The sequence below is a fragment of the Tupaia chinensis genome, unplaced genomic scaffold (genome assembly GCF_000334495.1).
Source record: "Tupaia chinensis unplaced genomic scaffold, TupChi_1.0 Scaffold000217_1, whole genome shotgun sequence".
In the NCBI taxonomy this organism is placed as follows: Eukaryota; Metazoa; Chordata; class Mammalia; order Scandentia; family Tupaiidae; genus Tupaia; species Tupaia belangeri.
Window position 1 is genome coordinate 1,691,764 of NW_006159692.1, and position 12,191 is coordinate 1,703,954.

General features: G+C 42.1%; 1 protein-coding gene across 1 annotated transcript in view; it reads right to left on the minus strand.

Annotated features, from left to right (window-relative positions):
• Positions 1 to 12,191, minus strand: part of SLC16A12 (solute carrier family 16 member 12) — a 102,043-nt gene that overhangs the window by 22,391 nt on the left and 67,461 nt on the right. Inside the window, 1 exon segment of the mRNA XM_027771492.1 lies at positions 4,320 to 4,568. Within this exon segment, the coding sequence (XP_027627293.1) occupies positions 4,320 to 4,429 (110 nt within the window). The 5' untranslated portion in view covers positions 4,430 to 4,568.

Consider the following 12,191-nt stretch of genomic DNA (forward strand, 5'->3'; position numbering starts at 1 on the left):
AGGGCCGGATTTAAAAAATAATTTTTTTTTAAAAAGAAAAAAAAAAAAAAAAAAAAAAAAAAACACCCCAGGAAACAATGTACATGTCCTTCAATAAAAGTGTGTTAAACAATGATGAACACATCCTTAGGGTGAAATTTGAGCGGCTATTTTTTTATGAGGTAGAAACCATATACACTGATATAGAAAGATTTCCAAGAGATGTTATCATGTGAAAATGAAAGACACTCACAATGGTTTGTATAATATGATTTCACAGATGTAAATAAAAAGAATATTTATATATTAATATAAAGTTAGTTTTGCTTTTTAAAAACATTTCAACAGGTCTAAAGAGACTGTTGATGTGCTTAACTTTAGGCAATCTGCTATAAAATCTTGCTCTGCCTCCTGTAAAGTTGGATACTGAAGAATTCAGGAAGTGGGGAGCAAAATATTTTACGTATTTCTATATTATTCGAGTTTTTGCCAGGAATGAATGAGTAGATTCTTTAGCATATTTTAAAAATAAAGTGTCGATTGCCCAGGAGGCTGATTTTCTGAATTGAACAAGTCACTGTGGAGGCTGCTTGCCTCGTTCCATTTCTATGTTCTCTCACGCTCCCTGGTTCAGGACATTACATTCCAATGCTGCCTACGTCATTGCTTTTCTGCTCTGAACATATCCTGCTCAAGTGTCCTCTCAGCACATCCTAGTAACCTGTGATAAGGGGCTATTGCTGCTGGTCACAGCCCTCTTTCCTGACTTCCGGCTGAACCCATGATAGTTCAGGAATGAAGATTGCCCACCACAACCACCAAGCAGTAACAGATGAAGTGAACACACTGGTGCAGCACGACATGTCTTTCTCTTTCATTTCTGCCTAGCCAAATCATTTCCATTCTTTAAGTCCTCATTCCAGGGACAAGTTCTCTAATAAAGCCTGCCCGGAACTCCAAAGTCAGAATTCATCCCTCTCTCAGTGTTAATTTACATTCTGTTTTTACCTAAGTTATATTTAGCACATTGCAATTCGTAGCTTGGTTATTTATGTCTGAGCCTACAGGAAGGTGTTCCAACATCTGTGTTCTTGGAAACATCTAGCACAGACCCTTGTTCTCACTGAATGCATGGTACCTATTAGGAGAATGGATTTCAAATGAATAGAGGTTGAAAACTTAAAGGTACAACCTAAAAAAAGATGCAAGCCTTTCAGCCCTTGGTGGCAATCATAGGATCTGCTGGTCTTCCCACTGTTATTGATAAAAAACTGATTAATGTCCCACCAAACTAGACAAGTGACATAAGACGCTGATGAGCCTGAAAGACCATCAATAAGTTTGTGTCCCTGCTGTATGTCCTCAATTATCTATGGATGCCTACTCTAAGTTAGTTCCATAGTTACAGAAGACAGCAGCCTAGGAATATACTTGCAAAATCTCCCTCAGATTTGATGTGCACTTATTTGTACATGAGTTAAGGGTAATATCACCCAAGGCCAACTACCAACAGGACAGAGAAGGTAGTGAGCCTCTGCAAGAGGAATTTGCAGACATTCCTTTGGCACCATGACTTCTCATTCCTGACATGACAGCCCCATGTAAGAGGTAATCCATCTTAACATGATGCTTTCCATAGTGAAGGTGGTTTTTAAAAACCCTGTGCCTTTTATTACGATCGATAGTTGTTCTAAAGGATGAACTGCAGGTGTGTGTGTGTGTGTGTGTGTGTGTGTGTGTGTGTATGTACAGAGAAGTAGAATTACTGTATATGTATGAGAAATCACAGGATAGGAAGCTATTTAGTTAGGTGTTGGAAAGAGCAATAGTTGTTTTGGTGTGAGCATGTATGTTTTAAGAGTCAGTTGATTAGGGACCAGCAGTTAGCATAATGGCTATGTCGCTGGACTCCCATGTAGGTGACTACGGTTCGAGTTCCGGACTTGGTGGCTTAAACTCACGCCAGGCGCGTGTGTGCGCGTGCCCAAGATCCCGAGAGGAGAATGGAGGAGAAGGGATTGTGGCGTGGCCATCCCCCCTGGGGGGTGATTTCTCGCTTTCTGTCTCTCTCTCTCTCTCTGTCCTTCTGGTAAGCACACGCACCCTATAGGAAATGCCTCTCAAAAAAAAAAAAAAAGGTCAGTGGATCATGAGTGTGTATGCAGTGGCCAATAAACACGATTAAATGGAAGGAAGACTAGAATTTTAGTCTAACTTTGTCCTATGAGCTAAAAAAATGTAGGCAAATGACTTAACCTTATGAAATGGGGACAGGGGACAAATATGCCTACTCTGTCTAAATCGTAAGGCTTACATGAGACAATGGCACCAGGAAAAGAGTCTTTGTATCTCAGCCAGAAGTCCTATGGACAACTACAGAAGAGGGCAACTTTATCCCGAAGACTCAGCTAGCCAGGAGACTCCAGCATGAGCCCCCATGAGACCAAGAGCCAGTATAAGCATCTAGAAATTTGTCCTCATGGGAATAATGGGAGTATTTTTTTGTAATTATAAATACTGTCCACAAATCCACATATAAGAACCAAGATGAAAGAGATTCCTCTTAATTCCACAACTTGTTACACCCAAAACACAAGTTCCATAATACAGATGGGAGAAAAATCAGACTCAACATCAATGATATTCTTTTGAACAAATCTATATTTTGGGCTGGCTCAGTGGCACAGTGATAACACGCTGCCCTATGAAGCTGGCTCCGTGTGGAAGGTCACAGGTTCAGTTCTGCGATTGACTTACACATTCTGCAAACATGTGCCCATGATCCTGCTGAGCTGGAAGGCTTGATGAGAACTGTGGATGAGACCCTATTAAGGATGCTTCCGTGCTTGTCTCTCTCATTCTCATGAAAGAAATTAATACACTTTTAAAATTTACAGTTTATTATGACAAGTAACCAACTCTTTTTGTAGCAAAGACAAATAAAATATCTTGTTTCTATCCTGCTTATATCTATGTTGTGGGGAAGAATATTGATGTTCCTATTGATGATGTCACCAGATAAAGTAATTAGTGCAACGTATGCACTTGTACTGTCAAGGACGTGTTGCCAGAGAAGAGAGACAAAGGGTTCTGTTGAATTAAAGCACCTGTACAGGAAAAAGCTAGCATATGCAGATTTCAAGAATGTGTTTATGCCAGATATAAATGAGAAGAATGAGTCTCATGCACATGCATCCAGCTTAATTCAACCCTATGCCTTTAGAGAGAAGAGAGAGAGAAATGAGCAAGCAAGAATGAGAGAATCTTTGTATTCATGCTGTTACTCTTCTTCAGCCTAGACCCAGCCTCCACCACTCTGGCCAAAATCAAAATTGAAGCAAAAAAAAAAAGTACTATCTAGGTTTTAAACTCTAAGGACTTAGTACCTGGGGAACCCAAGGGTTTCCAAGGATTATTTTGACCTTACCTGTTGGGATGAATATTGACCCCCCCAAAAAACCTCAGTAAGGCTAACTCCATGTGGTATGTTCACAAATCCACTATAAGCTTTATAACTATACATACTCTTATACCTAATGCCCTTTTTCCTCACCCCTAGACTTAAAACCACATGTTACACCCATTATGTTCTCCTGCCATCAGCTTGCCCATAGTGACTTTTTAATGCATGGGTGACGAATTACATAGCCTATCCAACTAGCTTTCTGTTTCTACTGTAAAATCTTAATGACTAAGATTTACCTTAATTAAAATTGATCATGAAGAGGATAGATAAGAAAATTCTGGAGAAATAGACTCACAGAAATCACCTTACCCATTCCTGAAGCCATGTCAGCTAATGCTAACTTACTCTGCGTGCTTGGTCAGCAATTTCTTAAAACTCTAAGAAAAGTAATTTCATCATGACAAAGCCACAGAGTCATCCTCTCCCCTAAAGAACAAAACAGGGCACTTCCCCATACATAGCAGGTTTTAAATATTCTACATTAATTATGAATAGCAGGTGGAAGGTAAGAAGAAATAGGTGTCACATACCACCACAGCTTCTAGAACTGCTTATGAAAACAAATGGCTGCAATAGCCATGACATCCGATCTAAAGACGTCAGCCTAACACTCAGGGTTAAGAACCAGATGCTGTAGAAGAGGCTACTAACCAGGCAGTCCAAGTGTCAGAAAGTCACATTTCTTGCAAAGAAAAGATGTGTGGGCAGTACAAGGAAACACACCTGTGTGTGTGTGTGTGGATGCACACGCGTGTGCACGCACGCGCACACGCACATGGTTCCGCAATGATGGGCTCGGAAATAGAATGAAGCCAATTTAGAAGACAAGACAAGCTGGCTCATCTTAATAAGTCTGGAAGAAAATCCCACCTACCTGGTGACTGCCCGGGTGCAGATGGTAACAAGGAAACAGCCGGCCACAATCATCCAGCCCCAGCCTCCGTCCGGAGGGGAGGTAGACCGAGCTCGGTTCACTTTGGCCATGGTTTCAATTCTTCCTCCTCCTTTTCCAAGTTACTCCGACAGCCAAGTTATGAGCTTGGAGGAGTTTGCTGTCCAGTGGTTTCTTGTGGGCATTCGAGACTGGTGTCTAATGCTACCTGGCACATGGGTTATCAGTCATCTAAAATAAAAAACCAGGACACGTCCATATTTTAATACCATGTCTACAAGTTGACTTTTTTACACTTGGTAAATGTGATTATTACTTTCTCATTAAATATGATTTTTGTCATTATAAATATTGTACTGGGGGAAAAGCTGTTTGTTGTCCTTGGTACCCATCCCCTTTTTCTTTTTTTCAATAATAGAACCTCTCAAATTTTAGCCAAATCCGTGTCTGCCACATTTGAACATTTTCCATAGTCTCTCTTGAAGGTAGGTGTGGCACATAGTTTAGTCTACATGAAAGGGATGTGGGGCCAGCCGGTGGCTTGGATCCCATATGACTCACAGCTCCACTCAAGTCTCAGACCCAGGGTCTTGAAAAACATGCTAAGTATGTGGGCATGTGGGCCCAAAGTCCTGAATAGCGAGGTGAAAAAGAAGGGATTACCATGTGACCATCCCCGATGGGTGCTTTCTCATTTTCCCTCTCAGATGAGTGCACATGCCCTCTAGCCAAAAGGAAAAAAAAAAAAAAGAGAAAGGATGTGAGCAAAAGTCATACGGGCCCCTGCGGTTCATCAATCCACAGGCAAAGGCATGATCGAAAGATTTGCCGTTGTACTTGCACTTCATAGGCAGTCCAGTCTGTGTGGTCAGGGCTGGCTGCTCACAGGAGCCCACAGCTCAGTCTCCCCAGTTCATCATGACCCTGATTTGGTTTAGTTTTCTGCTTTCTCTGCTCTTTCCTGTGGCCTTTGCATTGGGGAATCCTGGTCCCATCCATGGTTTCAGGGAATGGCCTCTGTCCGGTCTGGTCTCCCTTGGTCCAGTCAGTGAAGGATTCAGCCTGACATGGGAAGTAATTCCAGTCCATGGATGAGGGGAAGTCCTCTGGGAAAGGTTTCCTTGCTATGGCATGACAACAGCCTGTCAAGGGTGCTTTTCTCTTTTTCTCTATCTCTCATGTGTGCAGGTTCTATTGTAAATAAAATGGAATAAACTTACACAAAACATCCTGAAACTCTTACTGCCTTTTGCTTGCTAACATCCTAAGTGTACTTGGGAGTATTTTACCCTAGTGGAGCCTCGAGTTAAGAACAGTCTAACTGACATCCTTTTCTTAAATTGTATTTATTTTTCCCATGGACGAGAAAGTCAGAGAAAGAAAGAGGTACCCCCCACAGAGTCTTCATGTTGTGATCCACCCCAGCTTCAGCCAGTCCTGGACTACGACACACGTGTGCTCGGTGTTTCAGGGAGTCTCCAGATCCAAGCCTAGAACCTTCCCATGAGCTGAGCCTCACAGAGCATGGTGTTACTGCTGTACCACTGTCCAGCCTCCTGGCTGGCATGTTGATCACAGCTTTGTGAGACCCACAAAGTTCCAGCTAAATTGTGCCTGGACTCTGGTTCCACAGAAACTGAGGCATGGTGTTTCTTAAGGTATTCTTTAGCATGTCAAACAGCCTTCTTGATTACAATTAGGGCTCCCCCGCCCCCATAGGACATGTGCACTTACCAGAGGGGGAAGAGAGAGAGAGAGTGAGTGAGAAATTACCTCCCAGGGAAGATGGCCACACTGTAATCCCTTCTCCTCTTGGGATTTTGGGCACACACACACACACACATGAACCTGGAGTGATTTTCAAGCCATCAAGTCTGGGACCCAAACCATGGTGGGTAATGTAAGAATCCAGCCACCTTAACCATGTACCACCTGCTAGCTAACCCCCAAGTGCAAGTATTTTTTAAGAGACAAAATAAGAATTTTGACAGACACATTTTCTACTGGATTGAGCAAATCACCCATAATTTTATTATGATCACCAGAAGAAAACATTAATTATATGAAACATCATTTAAAATATGACAAAGTGTGCATTATTTGGTGAACACAGACTACATACCTCTGGTTCCTATGCACAAACCGAATTGTCTAGTAAGGAAAAAAAATTACTTTATGATAACTTGCTCAAGAAAATGGCTCACAATAGAATTTGGCAAGTCACAACAACCATAGGAGGCAGGTATAATGTGTTCAAGTTATTTTTTTCTTCCATGAGAGAGAGAAATGAGCACCTGCATCAGGGTCTCCACACCACAATTCACCCCTAGTCTCAGCCAGCCTGGATCGCAGGCACAGGCACCCCCCTGGCTGGTCCAGGGAGGCCATAAGACCTGAATCGGGGATCTTCTCAAGTGGGTTTAGTCGTATTGCCACTGTGCCAGTCTGGCCCCAGAAAGTAGGTATTACCATCCTGTTTTTCAGAGAAATAAACTCAGGCTGGAGAGATGGAATAACTGACTGAATTATTATAACACCACTGGGCAGCAGCACTGGTATGGCAACCTTGGTCAGATCGCAAAGCCACTTTTCCTAAGGCCCATCTACTTGCATTACATTATCCTTATTCCTTGGTGTAAATTCACAAATGCTTTTGTCTAATCATACACAAATAATTTCTGCTGATGGTACAGCTGTAGGAATGTCAGGAACTATAGCTTGATATAGCTATAAATGCAGTTCTTTAAAAGATTCCATTGGTATTTCCCTGAAATGTGCATGTCATTGACTTGATTGACCATGGAATTATCTCTGATTTCAGAGCAAAATCAATCTTCCAAAGGAGTCTCCAACACTCTGGAGATTCAAGAACAGTCCCTTCAAAATAAAACTCGGTGTCCTGGTTAAGTAACTAACAGTCAACTGCTTTCAGGCTGGCCCTGTAGCTCAGCCGATAAGGAAGCCAGATCTCACGTGGCCCACCATGATTCACATGACTGACCACAGTTTGAATTCAGGTCCCACTGGCTTAAAAAATATGCCAGGCACATGTGCATGTGTGCCCAAAATCCTGATAGGAAGGAGAAATAGAGCCGAGAGAATTGTGGCATGACCATGCTCCATTGACGGGAGTTTTCTTTCTCTCCCCACTCTCTTCTCTTTTTAGTGAGAGCCCACGCACTCTGGCAACAACCACCACCAATAGTCAACTATTTTGTTCTCCAAAATTAAACACTCAAAGAAAAACTCGTATTCAAGGAACTGCCCCCGATCTCGGAAGCCAGATCCTGGGATTGACTGAGCCATTCAAGTTCTAGCCTTGGTGGTACACCACTGGGTGTGTGCCCAAAATCCCAACACATGGAAGAAATGGAGGAGAAGGGATTGCAGCATAATCATGCCCCATTTGGGAAGTCTCTCTCTCTTTCTGTCTCTTGGTCTCTGGCTAGCACATGTGCCCTCTGGCAAAACAAAAAACAAACAGCATGAACTCTATTCAAAAGGTCTACTATGCTTGTACTCTTGCTTTCATATCACAGTCTCCTGCAACAAACAGAGCTGGTTGCCCTCACAAATCCGTAGTTCATCCTTCTCCCATGTTGTCACAATCTTGGTTTTGTTTGGGCTTCTGTTTTCTTTCCTGTAGCCATTTGCTTCAGGGGAGGCTGGCCTAGTGAGTGAGGGATTCACTGATATGGGAGGCTGATATGGGAATTAATTCCAGCTAATGAGCTGAGAAGAAATCCTCTGGGAAAGTTTTCATTGCTCTTAAGAAAAGGACATAAGAGGGACCAGCAGATGGTATCACCATTATTTCGCTGGACTCCTATGTAATCAACTGTGATTTGAATCCTGGACCCAGTGGCTTAAAACTCATGCAAGATGCGTGTGTGTGCATGTCCAAGATCCCAAGAGGAAAGGGAGGAGAAGGGATTGCAGCTTGGCCATTCCCCCCTACCCCAGGGAAAAGGGTGATTTCTTGTTTTCTGTCCTTCTGTCTCTTCAGTGAGCGCATGCACCCTATAGCAAAAATCTCTCTTTAAAAAAAAAGAAGAAAGAAAAAGAAAGAGAGAGAGAGAGAGAGAAAGAAAAGAAAGGAAAGGAAAGGAAAAAAAGAAAGAACAGAAAGGAAAGGAAAGGAAAAGAGAAGAGGAGAGGAGAGGAGAGGAGAGGAGAGGAGAGGAGAAGAGAGGAGAGGAGAAGAGAAAAGAAAAGAAAAGAAAAGAAAAGAAAAGAAAAGAAAAGAAAAGAAAAGAAAAGAAAAGAAAAGAAAAGAAAAGAAAAGAAGAAAAAGAAAAAGAACAGGGGTAGGAAAGAAACAAGTCCCTTTTCTTCCTGTACACATTTTGAACCTGGATATGATACCTGGAACTACAGCAGCCACTTTATAACAAGAAGAAAGCTAGCTTGAGAACAGTCAGTAAGCCAAGGACAAGACAATGAAAAGAACCCGGGACCTCAGTGATGTCACTGAGCTGGTGAATCCACCAATTCTGGAGCCATTCCTTATAGCCTGTGAGGTAGCAATGCCGCTCACTTATCATTGGAAGTATGGTAGCTGAGATTTCTGTTACTTCCACCAGGGGATCCAAACTGATGTTGTCCTTCAGCTCTAACTGCACATTGTCCCGTGCCATGCTCAATGACCTCATGTGGATGACTTGAACTTGGCCACAGTGAGAGTTTTTATGCCACAGAAGTCATAAATTGCCCAATGACACTTGGATGCTTTAACATCCCCTGGGAGACCAGCTGTTAAACGTTTTCTAGCACACCACTCCAACCTCAGAGCAATTGAAGGTGTCTGCAGACCACCGTGCTATGAAAAATTATGTAAAGACGAAGAGCTAAGAGGGAATGTAAATACCTGTATAGTGCGTTAGCAACATGACTAACTGGTTACCTTTTTAAATAAGGTCATTTGCCTGTCTTCCAGGGAAGGGGTTGGCAGACTACAGGCCTCAAGCAAAATTTGGTTATACTGCCCCTTTGAGAAAATAGAATTGTGCTGGAACATGACCATACCATTGACAGCATCTACGTTTTGTCTTGGGCTGCTTCGGCAATTGAGTACTTGCAACACAAAACCCCAAATATTCACTACTGGCATTTTAACAGAGAAGTTTGTAGATCCTTATTCTAGACATATGTGATATATTGACTTACAGAATAAAATGCCAGTATGTGAGAGAATGGGGTGGGAGATATTCAGTAACTATGACTATGGTGGCAGAGTGTCGGTGTGGAATAGAGAAAAGAAATAGTGGGCCAGCTGGAGGTGTGGTGGATAAGTTGGCTGGATCTCACATGACTGACTGTGTGGTTCAAGTCCTAGACCAGGTGGCTTTAAAAACACACCAGGCATGTGTGCCCGTGTGCCCGAAATCCCAGGAAGAGAATGGAGGAGATAGGATTGCAGCATGGTCATCCTCCTGGGGGAATTTTCTCACTCCCCTGCTCTCTCCCATCTCAGATGAGCACACACAATCTAGAGCAACTTGAAAAGATAATATAAATAAATAAATAAATAAATAAATAAATAAGAAAAAAGAAAAAGAACTAGCCAGCCAAGGAAGGTCAGGGTTCTGGTCCTGACTCTCCCTCCTTCATTTTTTTTTTCTTAAGGTTTTTGGCATAGGGTGTGAGTGCTCTCCAGAGAGAGACAGAGACAGTAAAAGGAAAAGTGAGAAATCACCCCTTCCTGGGGGAATGGCCATGATGCGGTCCCTTTTCCTCCATTCACTCCTCTTGGATTTTGGGCAAGCACACATATGCTCCTGCAATGACTTTCAAGCTGCCAGGTCTGGGACTTGAACTATAATCGACCATGGGGAAGCCCAATACCATATCCACTACACCACCTTCTGGGCCCCTGACTCTCCCTCTGAGGAGTGATATGAACTCAGGCAATTTACTTCTACCTGTTTGGCTCAGTTCACTCATCTATAAAATGGGGAGGGGCAGAAATATTATTACTCTCACAAAATGTTTCATGCTTATGAGATAAAATATGAGGTAATAAAAATGTAGCTATCACATGCCACATAAATAACATTTTTCATTTATTCATCAAACATTAATTCAATAAATATTTATTTACTGTCCAATATGCACCAGAAATCAGTCTGGGAGTTGGTTTAGGAGCTACAAAAAGAACAGACAATGGCCCTGCCTGCAGGAGCTTACCTCCTAGAAGGGCAGGCAGTTAATAAGCTGTTGAATAATCATTCTTGAGCCTCAGTTTCCTTGCTTGTACAAAATAATACCCTCTTGCCTACCCTCCCGACTGTAGCTAGACTCAGAAGAAAGCAGTCACCAACTGGGGGCAATGAGCACATCAAATCTCAGGACATTCCCATTAGGCCCTCGGTGTTTGTTCAATGTTTTCTTAGTTACCATGCATTAATAGCATATTTCCCTAAAACCTAAAATCCAAATTTCCAAAATCTCTTGAAAGATTGAAAACTCTAAAGATACTGTGCTACAGTAATCCTATCTAAAATATGTTTTGCACTCTCTTCTTCACTCTCATTTAAAAACAAAAGGTTATTCATATTCTTTGAACATCAGTCTAATTTCCAGAAAGTTAGCCTAAGAAAATAATTTGAGAGAAGCCTAATACTATGCATAAAAATAATAGATGCATTATGAATAATACATAAAACAGAAGTCACCTAAATGCTCTACAACTAGGAAGTGTTTAGAGAATTAAAGCACATTAAACAAATCCATAGATAATCCTTTAAAAATTATAAATGCCAGCCGTTGGTGTGGTGGCCCTTTTGCCATGGTGAAACAAATTCAGCAAAATGAGGGGACTCCCTGACAAGATCGTACCGGACACAGATGGAGACAAGTAGACTTTGGATGGCAGCTTGTCCATCTGCCCATGGGATTTCAAATTTGCTCTGGCATTTCTGTCAGTACAATGTCCAAGCAGGGGCCGGATGGTGGTTCAGCGGCCAAACATGACACTCTGCGAGGCTAATCCACATGGGAAGATTCCAGGTTTGTGTCCAGAGACCTCCCTGAGTATGCTGGATATATGTGTGTGTGCCCATGATCTGGATTGGCTGGCTAAGGGTGAATCATGGTGACAAGAACCTGTTGTGGGCGCTGTCTTTTTCTCCTGGTCTGTATGTGTATATGTGTGCCACTTACAGAAGAAATAAATAAAAAATAAACTTAAAAAAATATATATGACCAAGCAATGCTAATGCTTAATGTAGTCCTAGCTTTTTCTAAGGTTTTCATGTGAATAATTAGGATACAAGAAGGGGTAGGGGAGGTGGGAAACATACGAGGTTGCACAGGTTATACTGCTGCTCACAAAGCGATGCCTGCGAGCTTCTTTCAAAACAGGTCATTTAAAAGATTTATGTATATTCAGGTGAAATGCTCAAGTTAAACAAGGTTAACCTGGTTACCTAGAGACTTCGAAGCAGCATGCAGTTCCTCTACAATAATAGCTTGTGCATTCTTATAAATAATTAACCCACCTGATACCATCCAAATATAATGGAAAAATCTTTTATTTAGTTTATGGTGTATCTAAAACTGTAAGCAAAGGAAGCATATACTATGATGTGATTTTTCATTTCACTAATCAGCCTCCAATTTATTTTATTTTTTTTAAATTTTTTTTTGAGAGGTTTTCGCTACAGGACGTGTGCGCTCGCCAGACAGAGAGAGACATAGAGACAGAAAGTGAGAAATCACCCCCCAGGGGGTATGGTCACGCCGCAATCCCTTCTCCTCCATTCTCCTCTCGGGATCTTGGGCACGCATGCACACGCGCCCAGCGTGAGTTCTAAGCCACTGGGTCCGGGATGCGAACCACGGTCGACTACATGG